Raw genomic sequence first — 14,285 nt, forward strand, 5'->3', positions numbered from 1 at the left:
CTTCCTCCGTTCCGAGGCCTTGTCTCACCTAGGTAAGAATGATGTAGTCCCCCCTCCCACACTCTTCTGGGGTACACTAATTATCCATCCCAGAAGTAGGGATGAGCTCAGTTCAGATCCTAAGGCCTCGTTCACACCATGGTGAAGAGACGTCTGTTTTTCTGCAAGGGCACAAAAAGAAAACAATGGTTCTCCATCCTTGTTCACACTTCCTTCCTTCCTTACTCCCTCCCTTCCTTCCCTTCTTTCCTCCCTTCCCTTCTTTCCTCCCTCCCTCCCTTCCTTCCTCCCTCCTCTTCATCCATCCCTCCCCCCTTCCCTTCCTCCTTTCCTTCCTCCCTCCCTCCCCCCTTTCCTTCCCTTCCTTTCTTCCTTCCTTCCCTCCCTCCCTCCCTACTTCCTTCCCTCCTTCCTTCCTTTCTTTCCTCCCTCCCTTCCTTCCTTCCTTCCTTCCTTCCTTCCTTCCTTCCTTCCTTCCTTCCTTCCTTCCTTCCTTCCTTCCTCCCTCCCTCCCTTCCTTCTTTCCTCCCTCCCTTTCTTCTTTCCTCCCTCCCTTTCTTCTTTCCTCCCTCCCTTTCTTCTTTCCTCCCTCCCTTTCTTCTTTCCTCCCTCCCTTTCTTCTTTCCTCCCTCCCTTCCTCCGTTCCGAGGCCTTGTCTCACCTAGGTAAGAATGATGTAGTCCCCCCTCCCACACTCTTCTGGGGTACACTAATTATCCATCCCAGAAGTAGGGATGAGCTCAGTTCAGATCCTAAGGCCTCATTCACACCATGGTGAAGAGACGTCTGTTTTTCTGCAAGGGCACAAAAAGAAAACAATGGTTCTCCATCCCGGTTCACACATATGCGATGCGGGAGCCTTGTGAATCCACTGCAGGTTCCCGCATCGCATTCAACTCGCAGACAGTTCACATTGCCATATGCAAATCTCTGGGGGTGTCAGTACAAAGTTAACGACACCCCCAGATCAGTTTGCATATCGCAGTGTGAACTGTCAGTTCGGACATGATTCGGATTGCATAGGTGTAAACACCCATGCGATCTGATTCTGGTGCAGAGTTGTGTCCGAATGCGATGCAAATTCAGCCAGTATGGCCAAATTTGGATCTCGCAGACATTACATGTGATTTGCAGAGCTGTGAGCTGCGAATCATTTTCTATGTCTGTCATCGCAGATATGGGAACTGGCCCTCCATGTGCCTTGTTCACACCACAACACTGGTATCACACGCTGTACAGGAATCTGCAACGTTTATAAGGCCTCATGCACACTGGACGTTATACAGTATAAAAAAAAACAAAAAAAAAAGAGCCCGCAGTGTTAGCTGTAGATTGAGTTTTGCAGTAGCGTTTTTTAGCAAGAATATACTCTCACAAAAGATCATGGCTCAGAAACACTGATAAATGCCAAATAGCTGCCTTTTTCAGCATTTTTTTAAACTCACAGAAGCGCACATGAAATCTGATGTAAACTCTTTCGGCTCCATGCAAACTGGGCTTAAAAAAAAGGCTAATTCTCTTGGCAGAAAAGAACACTCATTTAGAGTGTTTTTTGTACAGAGTTTAGACAAGTTTAGGGGAAATTTACTTTTTTTTCTTCCAGAAAGCTCCACTCCACTCCACCAGGTTTTTTTTTTTCCTGCCTCTAAACCAGGGATCTCCAAACCGCAGCCCTCCAGCTGTTGCAGAACTACACATCCCATGAGGCATTGTACAAACTCTGACATTCACAGACATGACTAGGCATGATGGGAATTGTAGTTCCTGGACAGTAGAGCTGCACGATTCCGGCCAAAATGAGAATCATGATTTTTTAGCTTGGAATAAAGATCACGATTCTCTGTGTAACAAAAAAAGATTGGGATAACTTTACTGTTACGTTTTTTCTTTTATTCATTAAAGTCTATTAATTGCTTTTGAAAGACTGCTGCGCAAATACAGTGTGACATAAAATATTACAACAATCGCCATTTTATTCTGTAGGGTCTCTGCTAAAAAAATATATAAAATGTTTGGGGGTTCTAAGTACTTTTCTAGCAAAAAAAAAATGATTTTAACTTGCAAGCAACAAGTGTCAGAAAAAGGTCCAGTCTTTAAGAGGTTAAACTTCCTTTCTCCCTGGCAGAGGGAAGGAAAAGATACAATGTAATCATTTTGTTTATAGTTACTGGGAGACTAAGGGCCCTTTCACACGGCGCTCCGTATGTCCGCAAATCATCCTATTTTTTTGCGGATGATTTGCGGACATAATGTAAGTCTATGGCATTGCGGATGTCAGCGGAATACCATCCGCTGACATCCGATTTTCCTCCTGTCAGTTCTGTTCCGTTTTTTGGAACAGAAAAAATCCTATTTTTGTTCCGTTCAAAAAACGGAAAGGAAGGAAAATCGGATGTCAGCGGTGTCATCCGCTGACATCCGCAATCCCCCATAGACTTACATTAGGTCCGCATATCATCCGCAAACGGATGGGATGATATGCGGACCTACGGAGCGGATGACAGAAATGTCATCCGCTCCGTGAAAAAAAAAAAAAGTCCCGCAGCGGACCTTTCACACGGAAAGCCCGTGTGAAAGAGACCTAATGCTGATAGGCCTTTGTTTGCAGGGAGGCTTTTTTTTTTTTTTCCACAGCTGTTCTCTCACAAAGAATCGAGCATATGTCAGGTTTAGATCGTCAGGGGGGGTGAATCGAGATCGCGATTTTCATACGATTAATCGTGCAGCTCTACTGGACAGCTGGAGGGCCATAGTTTGGATCCCCCTGCTCTAAACGTTGAGCTCAAAATATGCCTGTAATTGTCCCAATGGGCATGGACACATTGGATAACATTCAGCTGCTTCTACAGGCAGCCATTTTTAAGCCAGTGTCCATGGAGCCTAAAGCCTCGTACACACGTACCGATCGGCCGTCTTTTGTCCAGGGCTGTCGTGTCTGTTGAAAACTGCAAAAGACTGCACACGAATTTTGTCGACCAATAACAGCCGACTGCAGAAGTGATGTCATGTGATGGTTAACTTTCCTTGTCTTTTTTCTTTTCTGAGCATGCCCAGTCTTGCCAATCTGCTGTCTGTCGGCCGAATTCTGTACTGACTGGCGAACAATCGGCCGTTCTGGTGTTGGCCAACAAAAATTTTAATGCCTGCACGACAGATTCTGTTCGGCCGAAAATGCGCTGTCGGCTGTCGGAAGCATCATACTAACAAGCATACAATCGGCCGATCGGTCGTCGGCCGAATATTTTCGGCCGACGATCGGTACATGTGTACGGAGCATAAGTGAAATCTGCATGTTTTTCCCATCATTTTTTTTCTGCATGTATGGTGTGAACAGGGCCTAAAGCAGTATTAACAACTTCAGCTCTGGAAAATTTACCCCTCTCATGATCAAGTCGCCTGACAAGTCGTGGCAGTGTGAACCGGGTTTAACAATAAATTTCAATTATTTGCTCCCCGTTGGTCTGGTAAATATAACAATAAAAACATTTTATTATTATATTATTTTAGTTATAGCTGTTCGGTAAGTGCAAAAAAAAAGCTGTTCATCCAGCCAGAAATCCTGTGAGCTGATAAATCTCGTGCTCGCTGCCTCTGGACTGTTATTAGGTAGAAATGTTCCCAGCTATCTCTATTGATTTGAAAACACCTCCCCACCATTTTCTTACTTCCGGTATTGATTGTTGTTTTCAGGCCGTTACTGGCTTCTAACAACATCTGATCAAACTGATCTCTGTTGGAGCAGATGCTTTTGAGGCCAGAGGAGAGATCTAGGTTCTAATAAGTCGGCAGCCAGCGGCGCCAGTTTTAAAAAATCCAAAGTATTAAAAACTGCCGATCTTGGCATTTTGAATACTTTCAAGTGCAGAGGAGGGGTTTGAGGTTCAGTCCCAGTTCACACTACCGCGACTTGTCAGACGACTTGTCAGTCTGACAAGTCACGGTCCATTCTGTGCTACGGGAACCGTTCTAATAGGAGCGACTCAAGTCGCTCCGACTTAGAAAATAGTTCCTGTACTACTTCGGGGCGACATCGGAGTGACTTGCATTGACTTCCATTATGTGAAGTCCGTGCAAGTCGCGCCGAAGTCGTGGTGCGCGTGACTTCACAGGTCGCCCCCGAAGTCGGATCGCCATAGTGTGAACCGACACTTAGACCCCAGATCCATCCATAAAGAGTACCTGTCACTACCAATTACTGTCACAAGGGATGTTTACATTCCTTGTGACAGCAATAAAATTGATCAGAAATTTATTTTATTTTTTTAAGAGTCAGTGTAAAAATTAAAAAAAATAAAATAAGAAAAATAATAATATTTTTTTTGGGAAAAAAATACATTTCACTGCATTTAAAAAAAAAAATTAAACAGTAAAGTTTGCCCATTTTTTTTGTATATTGTGAAACATGATGTCACGCCGAGTAAATAGATACTTAACATGTTACGGTTTAAAATTGCGCACACCCACGGAATGGCGACAAACTACGGTCAATAAAAATCTCCATAGGTGACGCTTTAAATTTTTTCAATGATTACCAGTTTAGAGTTACAGAGTAGCTTTTTAGAATTATTGCTCTCGCTCTGGCCATCACGATGATACCTTACGTGTGGTTTGAACAGCGATTTCATTTGCGAGCGCGACTTCCGTATGCATTTCCTTTTGTGCGCAAGCTCACGGCGGCGGGGGCATGTTACATATTTTTTCCTATTTATTTTATTACATTTTTTAATTTTAGCACAGTTTAAAAAAAAAAAAATCTGATCACTTTTATTGCGGTCACAAGCAATGTAAACATCCCTTGTGACAGTAATAGGCAGTGACAGGTGCTCTTTATGGAGAGATCCGGGGTCTAAAAGACCCCAGACCCCTCCACTGCACTTCAATGTATTCAAAATGCGGAAATCGGCACCTTTAACTGCCGAGTAACCTGGACGTGACGTCATCACGCCGCTTCCGGGTTACTACATTGGAGACCCGATCAAAGCCGAACCCAGCTTTGACCAGGACTAAAACCAGCCGGCTGGTTGCTTGGGTCCCCCGGTGGGACGGCAGAGCCGCGAGAGGGGGGTGTCCCATCCCACTCGCTGGGGTAACGGCCCAGCGGCTCCCGAGCCGCATCCGCCGTTACCACCTGAAAGCTGACTGCTGGCTCTAAAAAATGGTACCTGGATGATGCCTCTAGCTCTAACGCAGAGCTATGTCGATTCGCGGGAAGTGGTTAAAGTCTGACATGTTAGGTATCTATTTGCTCGGCATAACATCATCTTTCACATTACACAAAAAAATTGGGCTAACTTTACTGTTTTGTTTTTTTAATTTATTGAAGTGTATTTTTTTAAAAAAAAATTGTGTTTAAAAGATCACTGCGCAGATGCAGTGTGACATAAAATATTGCAACGACTGCCATTTTATTCTCTAGGGTCTCTGCTAAAATATATATATGTTTGGAGGTTCCAAGTAATTTTCTAGCAAAAAATACTGATTTTAACTTGTAAGCAACAAATGTCAGAAATAGTCCTGATCTTAAAGTGATACTTCACTCTCTCAAATAACATTGACTATTTTTAATCCTTATGCTACTAGTAAATAGATAGGAAAGTATCTCATATTTGCTTGATTACATTTTTTTTTTTTTTTTTTTTACATTCCTTTAGTTACTGCCTGGTTTCCAGGCCTAGACAAATTATGTCATACATCCCAGAAGGGAAGTGGGGTTTCAATACTAAGCGCACCCTCCTGCTTGGATGCCTGAGCTAAGGGCAGGTGGGTTCCAGGAAGTAAATGCTGCATGAATCATTTGCTCTAACTCAGATGGCCATGGCCAGAAATGCTAGTTGGTGTTTTTTTTCAAAGTGATTTTTCAGCAAAACAAAGAATGAAGACATGGATAGATGATGGAGTTCTCTCTGAATACTAAAAATTAATTAAATAGCGTCTTTGGTTTGTGGTGCTCAGATGCAGTGTAGTTAAATACCTTGTCATTTTTTATTTTGACTTTGGTTACTGTGGGCATGGCTGATTTTTGTGCCTTTACCAACATCTGCTTTGTTGCAGTAAAGATAAAGAAAAAGAGGTTAAATTGGGAGTTAGTGCAGCCTATTGGTTTCAGGCTAAGAAGTGCCTCACATGGATTCCCCCCTCTGCCCTTTCCTGATACTGCGTACGCTGATAAACAATGATCCACAATTTTTAGTTTTGGGAAATTTCCACCAAATTAGGTAAAGTGTACGTGTCTCTGATGTTTTTACTTTTTTTTTCCATCTCAGTGCTACTGACCTCCAGTCTGCTTCCTATCTAAATGCACAAGTTCCAGCATTGGCTGTACATCATTGCTCTGATCTGTCAACATTGGACCATGGCTGTGCAATGTGTATTGGCACAGCTGCTTGAAGTCTCCACCTAGAATGCATTTGACAGGGTGACAACACGGAAGCACAACTGAGAGTTATCACTCCATAATAGGAAATTCCTGAACAAAGACCCTTATGGCAAGATCACCAGCCATAATTTTGAGGAAAGCTGCAGATTTTAAGAGACTGCATGGCATTAAAATCCTAATGCTTATATGAGATTTATTGGGCTTGGATCTACTTTCAGGCTGCTATCCAAGGATTACACAAAAACCCTTGCAGAGCTCTACAAGGGTTAATTGGTCATTAAGGACCCATTCACACCAGAAACTGTGTGTCTACTGCACATTTTTATGCACATTTGGATGCATTTGATACATGTTTTTATGTGTGTTTACATGCAGTTGACACTAGTTTTTCCATCTGTTTGTCCTTTGAGGTTACTCACTTCTTTCTTTGGGCTTTTATGTGCACTGTGATTGTTTGTGGTGTGGAAAAAAGCAGTTTGCTATACCTTTTTCACTGCACTGCACTGCATTGCACTGTACTTGTACTAGTGTGGACTATGCCAGTAGACTAATATGGCTTTTGGACTGTCTATGCAGTTGGAATGTAGTCAAAAATGCATCTGGTGTGAATGGGTTTAAGTCGAAGAGTAGAGTAATAAGTTATAATCTTTTAAAACGTATTCAACACAAGATTCAGGCGCTCACCTCTTCTCCCTGACACTCCAGATTGTGTATGGGGCCTTGCTGTCCTCATGTAAGTCAGGGCTATTGGTTTTGCATTGCATGTGATGGCGTTAATGTTTAACCGCCAAATGGAGCAGAGAGGAGGCTTTCTCAGTCTTGTAATTCTGCCCATACAGTATATTGTTTGCCATATGGGCACTCCAGTGTATATACTACAAATCTGGAGGCACAAATTTCCGATTGTTACTTCAAATTCCTTACCTGTGACCTCATAGTAAAACTTGTCCTCTTTTTTTTTTTTTTTTTTTTTACACCTGTTTTGTGCCTGTTATCTTTTTTTTTACATAGAGAAAAACCTTTTACATTGCTAATAGTAGCGGTTTCTCTTAAAAGGCTTTTTATGGCACCTTGCATTAGAATGGTTCAGTGTGGTGTGCATTTTGGGCTAGAATGTATGTGCATTGTTGTGCGATAGGGTGTTGTTCAAAGTGAATTTTACACAACATGATTTGTCATGCATCGTGGCAATGTGTAGTAAAATGTGTGTTTGACTGTGCGTTGCTCTAATGCACACATCTGAATAGTGCCACACTATTCTTGTGATTTCCCCTTAGTCTTTATTACTATACCATTTCTTAAAGAACCTTGTCTCATCTTTTTCTGCCTGTCTATGAAATTTGAGTGAATAAAAGGTAATAAAAAAGGTGTTTACGTGCCTTTTAATCCCATTATTCATTTATAATTTAATTGGAGATACAAGCATGCAATGCATACAGTTGATTACAAAGCTTATTGTAAGTGCCTACTAAAAACAGCTGTCAGAGTTTGGGGCTCTGGTGCTATAAAGCAATGGAATATGTTTAATATGTCCCTCTGAGAGCTGGAGATTATCCAAGTGGCATGCACCCCCTGGCACTATACAGAAATGCTGCATTGAATATGCATGCTTCCATTATCTTATTTTTATATAGAGACTAATAAAACATAAATGATAGAAGCAGGCATATGTTGGTGAGGATTTGTTACAAGATAATACTGCACTAGAGAGTGATACTCCGACACTCATATTGTAAACATTTTATCTCTCATGCTCTAAGAGACCGTATAAAAGATAAAACTGTTTGGATCAAGACATTTCATCTACTGGACACTGTGCACAAAATTCTGTAGCAGTTATTGGGATGCCAGTTAAAATAGATAATGGACTGAAAACAGAACTTTGCCCAACTCTAAAATGTATTGCTAACATGTAAAAGGCATGACCTTTATCTTCTGTTGTCCAACAAAAATGAATTCGCCAGTTCCACTGGTCCATGCAGATTGTTTTCTGAGTAAGTCAGCGTTATCTGCCAGTCAGTATTTGTATGTGCTTAGCCACTCCCCCATATGTCACCTGACAAGGCTTGAGGCTGGTGATACACTGCTCAGGCAGGTGCTGCATTGCAAGGTGGAGGGGGCATGCTCTCCTTATGATCCAGCAGTCATTGGGCCCACAGTGACCTTAGAAGCACTGGCGGAGGGCATTTACTAAATGAGGATACTACCTGGATGGAGTTTGCATGTTCGCCCTGTGCTTGTGTGGGTTTCCTCTGGGTCCACCAGTATCCTCCCCCCTCACTCCAACAATATGTTGGTAGGTTAAGTGGCTCCTGTTTTAAATGCCCCTAGTATGTCTATGTATGTGGGATGGATTGGAGACCTTAGATTGTAAATTCCTTTGTGGCAGGGACTGATGTCAATGTGCAGTGTTGTAAAAGTTGGTGGGGCTGTATGAAAAAAAAAAAAATTTGGGGTAGCAATTTGTGCCACTTATCTGTCCTAATTAGTAATTTACCTCCCCTGGCATAGCCAGCACCAGCAAAGTCTGCCATCAAAGCTCATCTCTACCATCACCCCCTTTTTATTCTCATAAACAGGAGCTTTCTGCCATTGTCTGCTAATCCATCTAGTATGTACAGGTGTTAATAGCACACTTCCTGCAGGTTACTCACACTTAGCCCCTGTCAGAAAAATTTCATAGTGATTGACTGTCACATTTTCAATAGTTTATAAAAGGCATAGTGACGCAGAGACACTAACTATAGATCAATTGTAAAATGGCAACAAATTCTGCTCATTTCAATACCACAGTCCAGTTGTATGGTACATGCAAATACACAATGAAATGTCTATTGCTATAATAAAGGTGCAACAATTAACATTGCTGTACATAAAATTCTTCTGAACATACTATTTGTGTTCTGTTTTTCACGTTCATGTAAATACTATTTAAATGATAAATACAGTATAAATACTATGCAAATGTTAACCTTATCTCTTATTGTTTATAGACTGAAGTAACTGACTGTCATGGAGGCCAACTTCCATTCTGTCTGTTTCCTGAATGTGGCTCACACTTATGTTCCCAGTGCCAATGTGGAATGTCACTACACCCTGCCAGCTGGCATGAAGGGCTCCACCAGGGACTGGATTGGCATCTTCAAAGTGAGAGAATGACTCTGTGTTTTATAAAGAACTAACTTGCCTATCAATTGTGTCAGGGATGTTGAACAATAATTTAGTCAGATATTGTTTAATCCACAGTGCATCCAATACAAAAATGATTTATTAAAAATAATTAAGGTGACTAATTACTTATTTTTGAGATTCTTTGCCCATGCAGAAATTCTTTGATTAACACAATAAGGTCAGTGTAAGTATAGATGATAAAGATAAATACAATTTATTAACAATAAGTCACGTTACAAACACCACTAAGTCCCGGTTCACACTTGTGCAATGCGGGAAGGCTGCAAATTCGCAGCCTGTTCCCGCATCGCAAACGCACCCCTGGCAGTTCACACTGCCATATGCGATACGCAGGGGGTGTCAATGAAATGTTAACATCACCCCCAGTTTGATCGCATATCGCAGTGCGATCTGACGGTTCGCACAGAATCGTATCGCACAAGTGTGAACCACTGTGCAATCCGATCCTGATGCGGCTGGAAAAAAGGGTCATGTGCGTGTTTGGTGCGGATACAGTGTGAATTCAGCCATACAAAGTGTATGGCTGAATTCGCATCCGCACCTCCGATCGCATGTAATGAAGGAGCAGTGCGCTCTGAATTACATGCGATCGGTGCACTCGCAAAAGTGTGAACCGGCCCTAACAGTCAGATTAAGAGGTTGACACAGACACTGGAATTATAGAGAATTACTTAAAATAACCCGCTTAAGCATGGGTATATATTTTTTTAAAGCAGAGGCCCTAGAGAATAAATTGGTGCATTTTGCAGTTTTTTCTGTCACTCTGTATTTGTGCAGCGGTTTTTCAAACTTAGTTTTTTTGGGAAAAACAATAAACTTTTTTTAAGTTTTAATGCAAAAAAAAACACAATACTTAGCCCAACTTTTTTGTAAAATATTAAAGATGATGTCATGCCGAGTAAATAGATACCAAACATGTCACGCTTTAAATTGTGCACGCTCGCACTACGGCGACAAACAACGTAAATTTTACAATTCATAGGTGATGCATTAAAAGCCTTTACAGGTTACTACTTTAGATGTACAGAGGAGGTCTAGTGCTAGACGTACTGCCCATGATCTGACATTTGTAGTTATACCTCACATGTGTGGGACGATCACAGTTTGCGCGTGTTCACCTTTGCACACTAGCTCACAAGCATGGGGACACTTTTTTTTTTTTTTAAGTCATTAAATTATATATTTTTTTATTTTTACACTGTTGCTTTAATTTTTTTATGATCACTGTATTGCTGCAACAAAGAATGTAAATATCCCTTGTGACCGCAATCACTTTTTTATGGAGGGATCTGGGGTCTAGAGGGCCCCAAATCCCTCTATTGCACTTTTGATTTTCAAAAACTGGCACCTTTAGGATTCCAGTAAACCGGAAGTGATGTCATGACATCGCTCCTGGGTTACCATACCTGAAACTCGATCAAAGCTGTTTCCAGCTATGTTTGGGCCTCCGTCCAGCCGGCAGATGTGCCGGCTGGTCACTTGGGACCATCTGCTCTAAAAAAAAACGGTACCAGGGTGGCACCACTCCGGTACAACCACTTGAAGTCAAATGACATACAGGTGTGTGATTTTGGTGGCAAGTGGTTATTTAAGCAAAAAACAAATCGTCAAGAAAATAATACAATATAGTTACTCCAAGTATACCATATAGGTTTTGAAAAGGCTGCTGACCAGACCCAAAGATGGTTCCTGATCTATGGGTGGAGTTTGTCTTTCCCAAAATGGTGTTTAGCTATGCTTGAACTGTGTGTCCAGTCTTCAATGAAGTGTGTCAGATGATGAGTCTTTGGATCTTCAATGAGATATGTGACTCTCTCCTGTAGATAATTGATGTGTGTTCCCTTTTATTGATGATGAGGTCTCCTCTCCTGTCTATCCGCCCTTGTTATAAATGGAGTGCAAATAATACAGCCCTTGGAACTCTGTCTAGAGGATGTGTTTGGTATTATTTACTTATTTCTCATTGGTAAAACAGGCTACTGATCAATTATGTGTTTATACAAGCATTAGCTCACTTGGCCACTGGGGTGTCACTCCAAAACTATAAATATCTATCTTCAGTTTATCTGGGAAATCTAAATCTAGTCCTAGAATAATAAATTCATCTTTTTCTATACAGATTATTTAACCCGAGAGGCATGAAATGTCCCATTGATAGGCATCCTTTTCATTTGTGGTATTTACTCTTTTGGGTGTAGCAGCGTTTAAATGGAAACTTTTAGCTACAGAGATGGCATAATTTCATATTTAAATACAATGATATACGTAAAATAATTTTCACACTATAAGCTATTATTTTGGGTGTGGCTATATTTTAACACACACATTTTGAACAATATTGATAACAACAAACCAAAAAATATGATAAGCGTATGGCTTCCTTTTTAGATAAGATTATATTTTATCCTAAATATACAGTATAGACGTATGGATTCACAAGTGTCTTGATCTAGGGATGCACCGAAATGAAATTCTTGGCCGAAGCCGAATAATAATAAAATGTTTGGCCGAAGGCCGAATACCGAACGCGGCGCGACGTGCCAATTTTTTGTCCTCTCTCTTGTCCTCTCGTGTCTCTCTCTCTCTCTCTCTTGTCCTCTCACTCTCTCTCTCTCTTGTCTTCTCATGTCTCTCTCTCTCTCTCTCTTGTCCTCTCATGTCTCTCTCTCTCTCTCTCTCTCTCTCTCTTGTCCTCTCATGTCTCTCTCTCTCCCTAAATGTTACTGTAGGGAATGGGATTCAGTGCACACTGCAGCCTTGTACCATAGGGTTAATGTTAGTGACACTGTAGGGATTGGGAAGGATGCTGGGAATGGAAATCAGGAAGCATGCAGGCAGCCTTGTAAATTTTAATTGCAGATACAGGGCACTGGGCAGGTCAGGGTTAATGTGGTAACATCAATTACTCAGTGACAGTCAGTCAGTGTCAGTGTGGACTCGATCAGATTATACAGTGACAGACAGTCTCTCATAGTGGTGGTAGTAGGAGCCTGGAAAGGAGCACAGCCGCATACATACATTACTCACTCGTGCACTGCAGCCCGCCCCACACATTCAGTGAGTCTTACTCTCCTCCCTAGTTTTTTCAATGGCACATTCAGGAAGCCAATCACGCCGTGAGTAGCGGCACAGCGGAACCAATCAGGTGTGCAGGCACGCGTGATTGGTTCGCTGTGCAGCTAATCACGGCGTGATTGGCTTCCTGAATGTGCCATTGAAAAAACAAGGAGGAGAGTAAGACTCACTGAATGTGTGGGGCGGGCTGCAGTGCACGAGTGAGTAATGTAATGTATGCTCACTGCTGAAGTGTCCCGGCTTCACGGAAGTCTGTGAGTCCTCCTGTCCTCCTCCGAGTCCCTTCCCCCTGTAAATATCGTGACCTCGGCGATATGAATATCGCCTATGGCCACAGAACGATAGTCAATATCATATCGACTATCGTTCAGCCCTATTATTCGGCACAAAATTATTCGGCCTTTTGACTTATTCGGCCGAACACCGAAAGTGCTATTTTTTCTATTTTCGGCCGAATAATGTTCGGCCGCCGAACATTCGGTGCATCCCTATCTTGATCATTTATTTTCTTTTAGTCATTTCCTAAAATGACAAGTTTATTTATTTATTTATTTGTTTTTTAATAAAATCCTGAAATATATCATCCTTTTTTTTTCTTCTATTTTAAGCTTCTTCTGGAAAGTTTCTCGCATGTTGACTTGATGGTTAAAGTAAAAGTCCACCCTAAAACTAACATCTGTAAATCTACTGGCTTTCACAATCTAAGACTTTCTTATCTAGCCCTTTAAAGAAGAAATCCCTATACATACCTTTTCTGAAGCCGCTCCGATCCAGTCTTCAGCGGCGGAAGCTCTGTGCAGGAGATAGCTGACAATGGCTGTGAAATGCCTGGGAAGTGATGTCACCCATAGAGTTACTATGGGGCTTCCGTTGTTGGCTTCCTCCTTCGCACCCACCTCTGCAGAGAAACAGCCGCTAACAGCTCAACATGGGACTGGAGCGGAGTGGCTTCAGAAAAGGTATGTATAGCGATTTCTTCTTTACAGGGCTTGATAGGTTAGTTTTAGATTGTGGCTGCAAGCATATTTACAGATTTTAGTTTTAGGGTGAACTTCTACTTTAACAAGTTCTCACAATGGGGGGAGATTTACTAAAACTGGTGCTTTCTGAATATAATGCAGCTGTGCATGGTAGCCAATCAGCTTCTAATAGCTTGTTCAATTAAGCTTTGACAATAAAACCAGGAAGCTTATTGGTTTCTATGCCGAGCTAAACCAGATTTTGCTCCCTCTAGTTTTAGAAAATCTACCCCAGTGTGTCCTTAACTGTTGTTTAGTTTTCAAGTCGAACTATAGCTTGTCCTTGAAGGTGTGTAAATTCTATCTAGGGCTGCAACTAATGATTATTTTCATAATCGATTAGTTGACCGATTTATTTTTTCGAATAATCGGACAATAACCTCAAAAAAAGTGTGGTGTGTAATTTAGTTAAAATGTAAAGTTAAAAAAGAAAAGGCAATTTATCCCTATATATATATATATATATATATATATATATATATATATATATATATATGCAGTGGTAAATATAAATAACCAACTATATCATTAGGGAGCAAAATCTCTAATCCACGCTGAAAATATCAGACAGAAAAGATATACTGTATATACTATTGGAGGTGGAATCTGTTAAATATCATCAG

General features: G+C 41.4%; 1 protein-coding gene across 4 annotated transcripts in view; it reads left to right on the plus strand.

Moving 5' to 3' along the window:
• Positions 1–14,285, plus strand: part of CALCOCO1 (calcium binding and coiled-coil domain 1) — a 104,870-nt gene that overhangs the window by 2,174 nt on the left and 88,411 nt on the right. For all 4 annotated transcript variants that reach the window (XM_082247689.1, XM_082247691.1, XM_082247692.1 and 1 more), the window contains exon 2: positions 9,370–9,523. In XM_082247689.1, the coding sequence (XP_082103815.1) occupies positions 9,389–9,523 (135 nt within the window). In that variant the 5' untranslated portion in view covers positions 9,370–9,388. The remainder of the gene's footprint in view (positions 1–9,369; positions 9,524–14,285) is intronic.

The sequence above is a fragment of the Pelophylax lessonae genome (genome assembly GCF_965119305.1).
Source record: "Pelophylax lessonae genome assembly, chromosome: 2".
NCBI classification, from domain to species: Eukaryota; Metazoa; Chordata; class Amphibia; order Anura; family Ranidae; genus Pelophylax; species Pelophylax lessonae.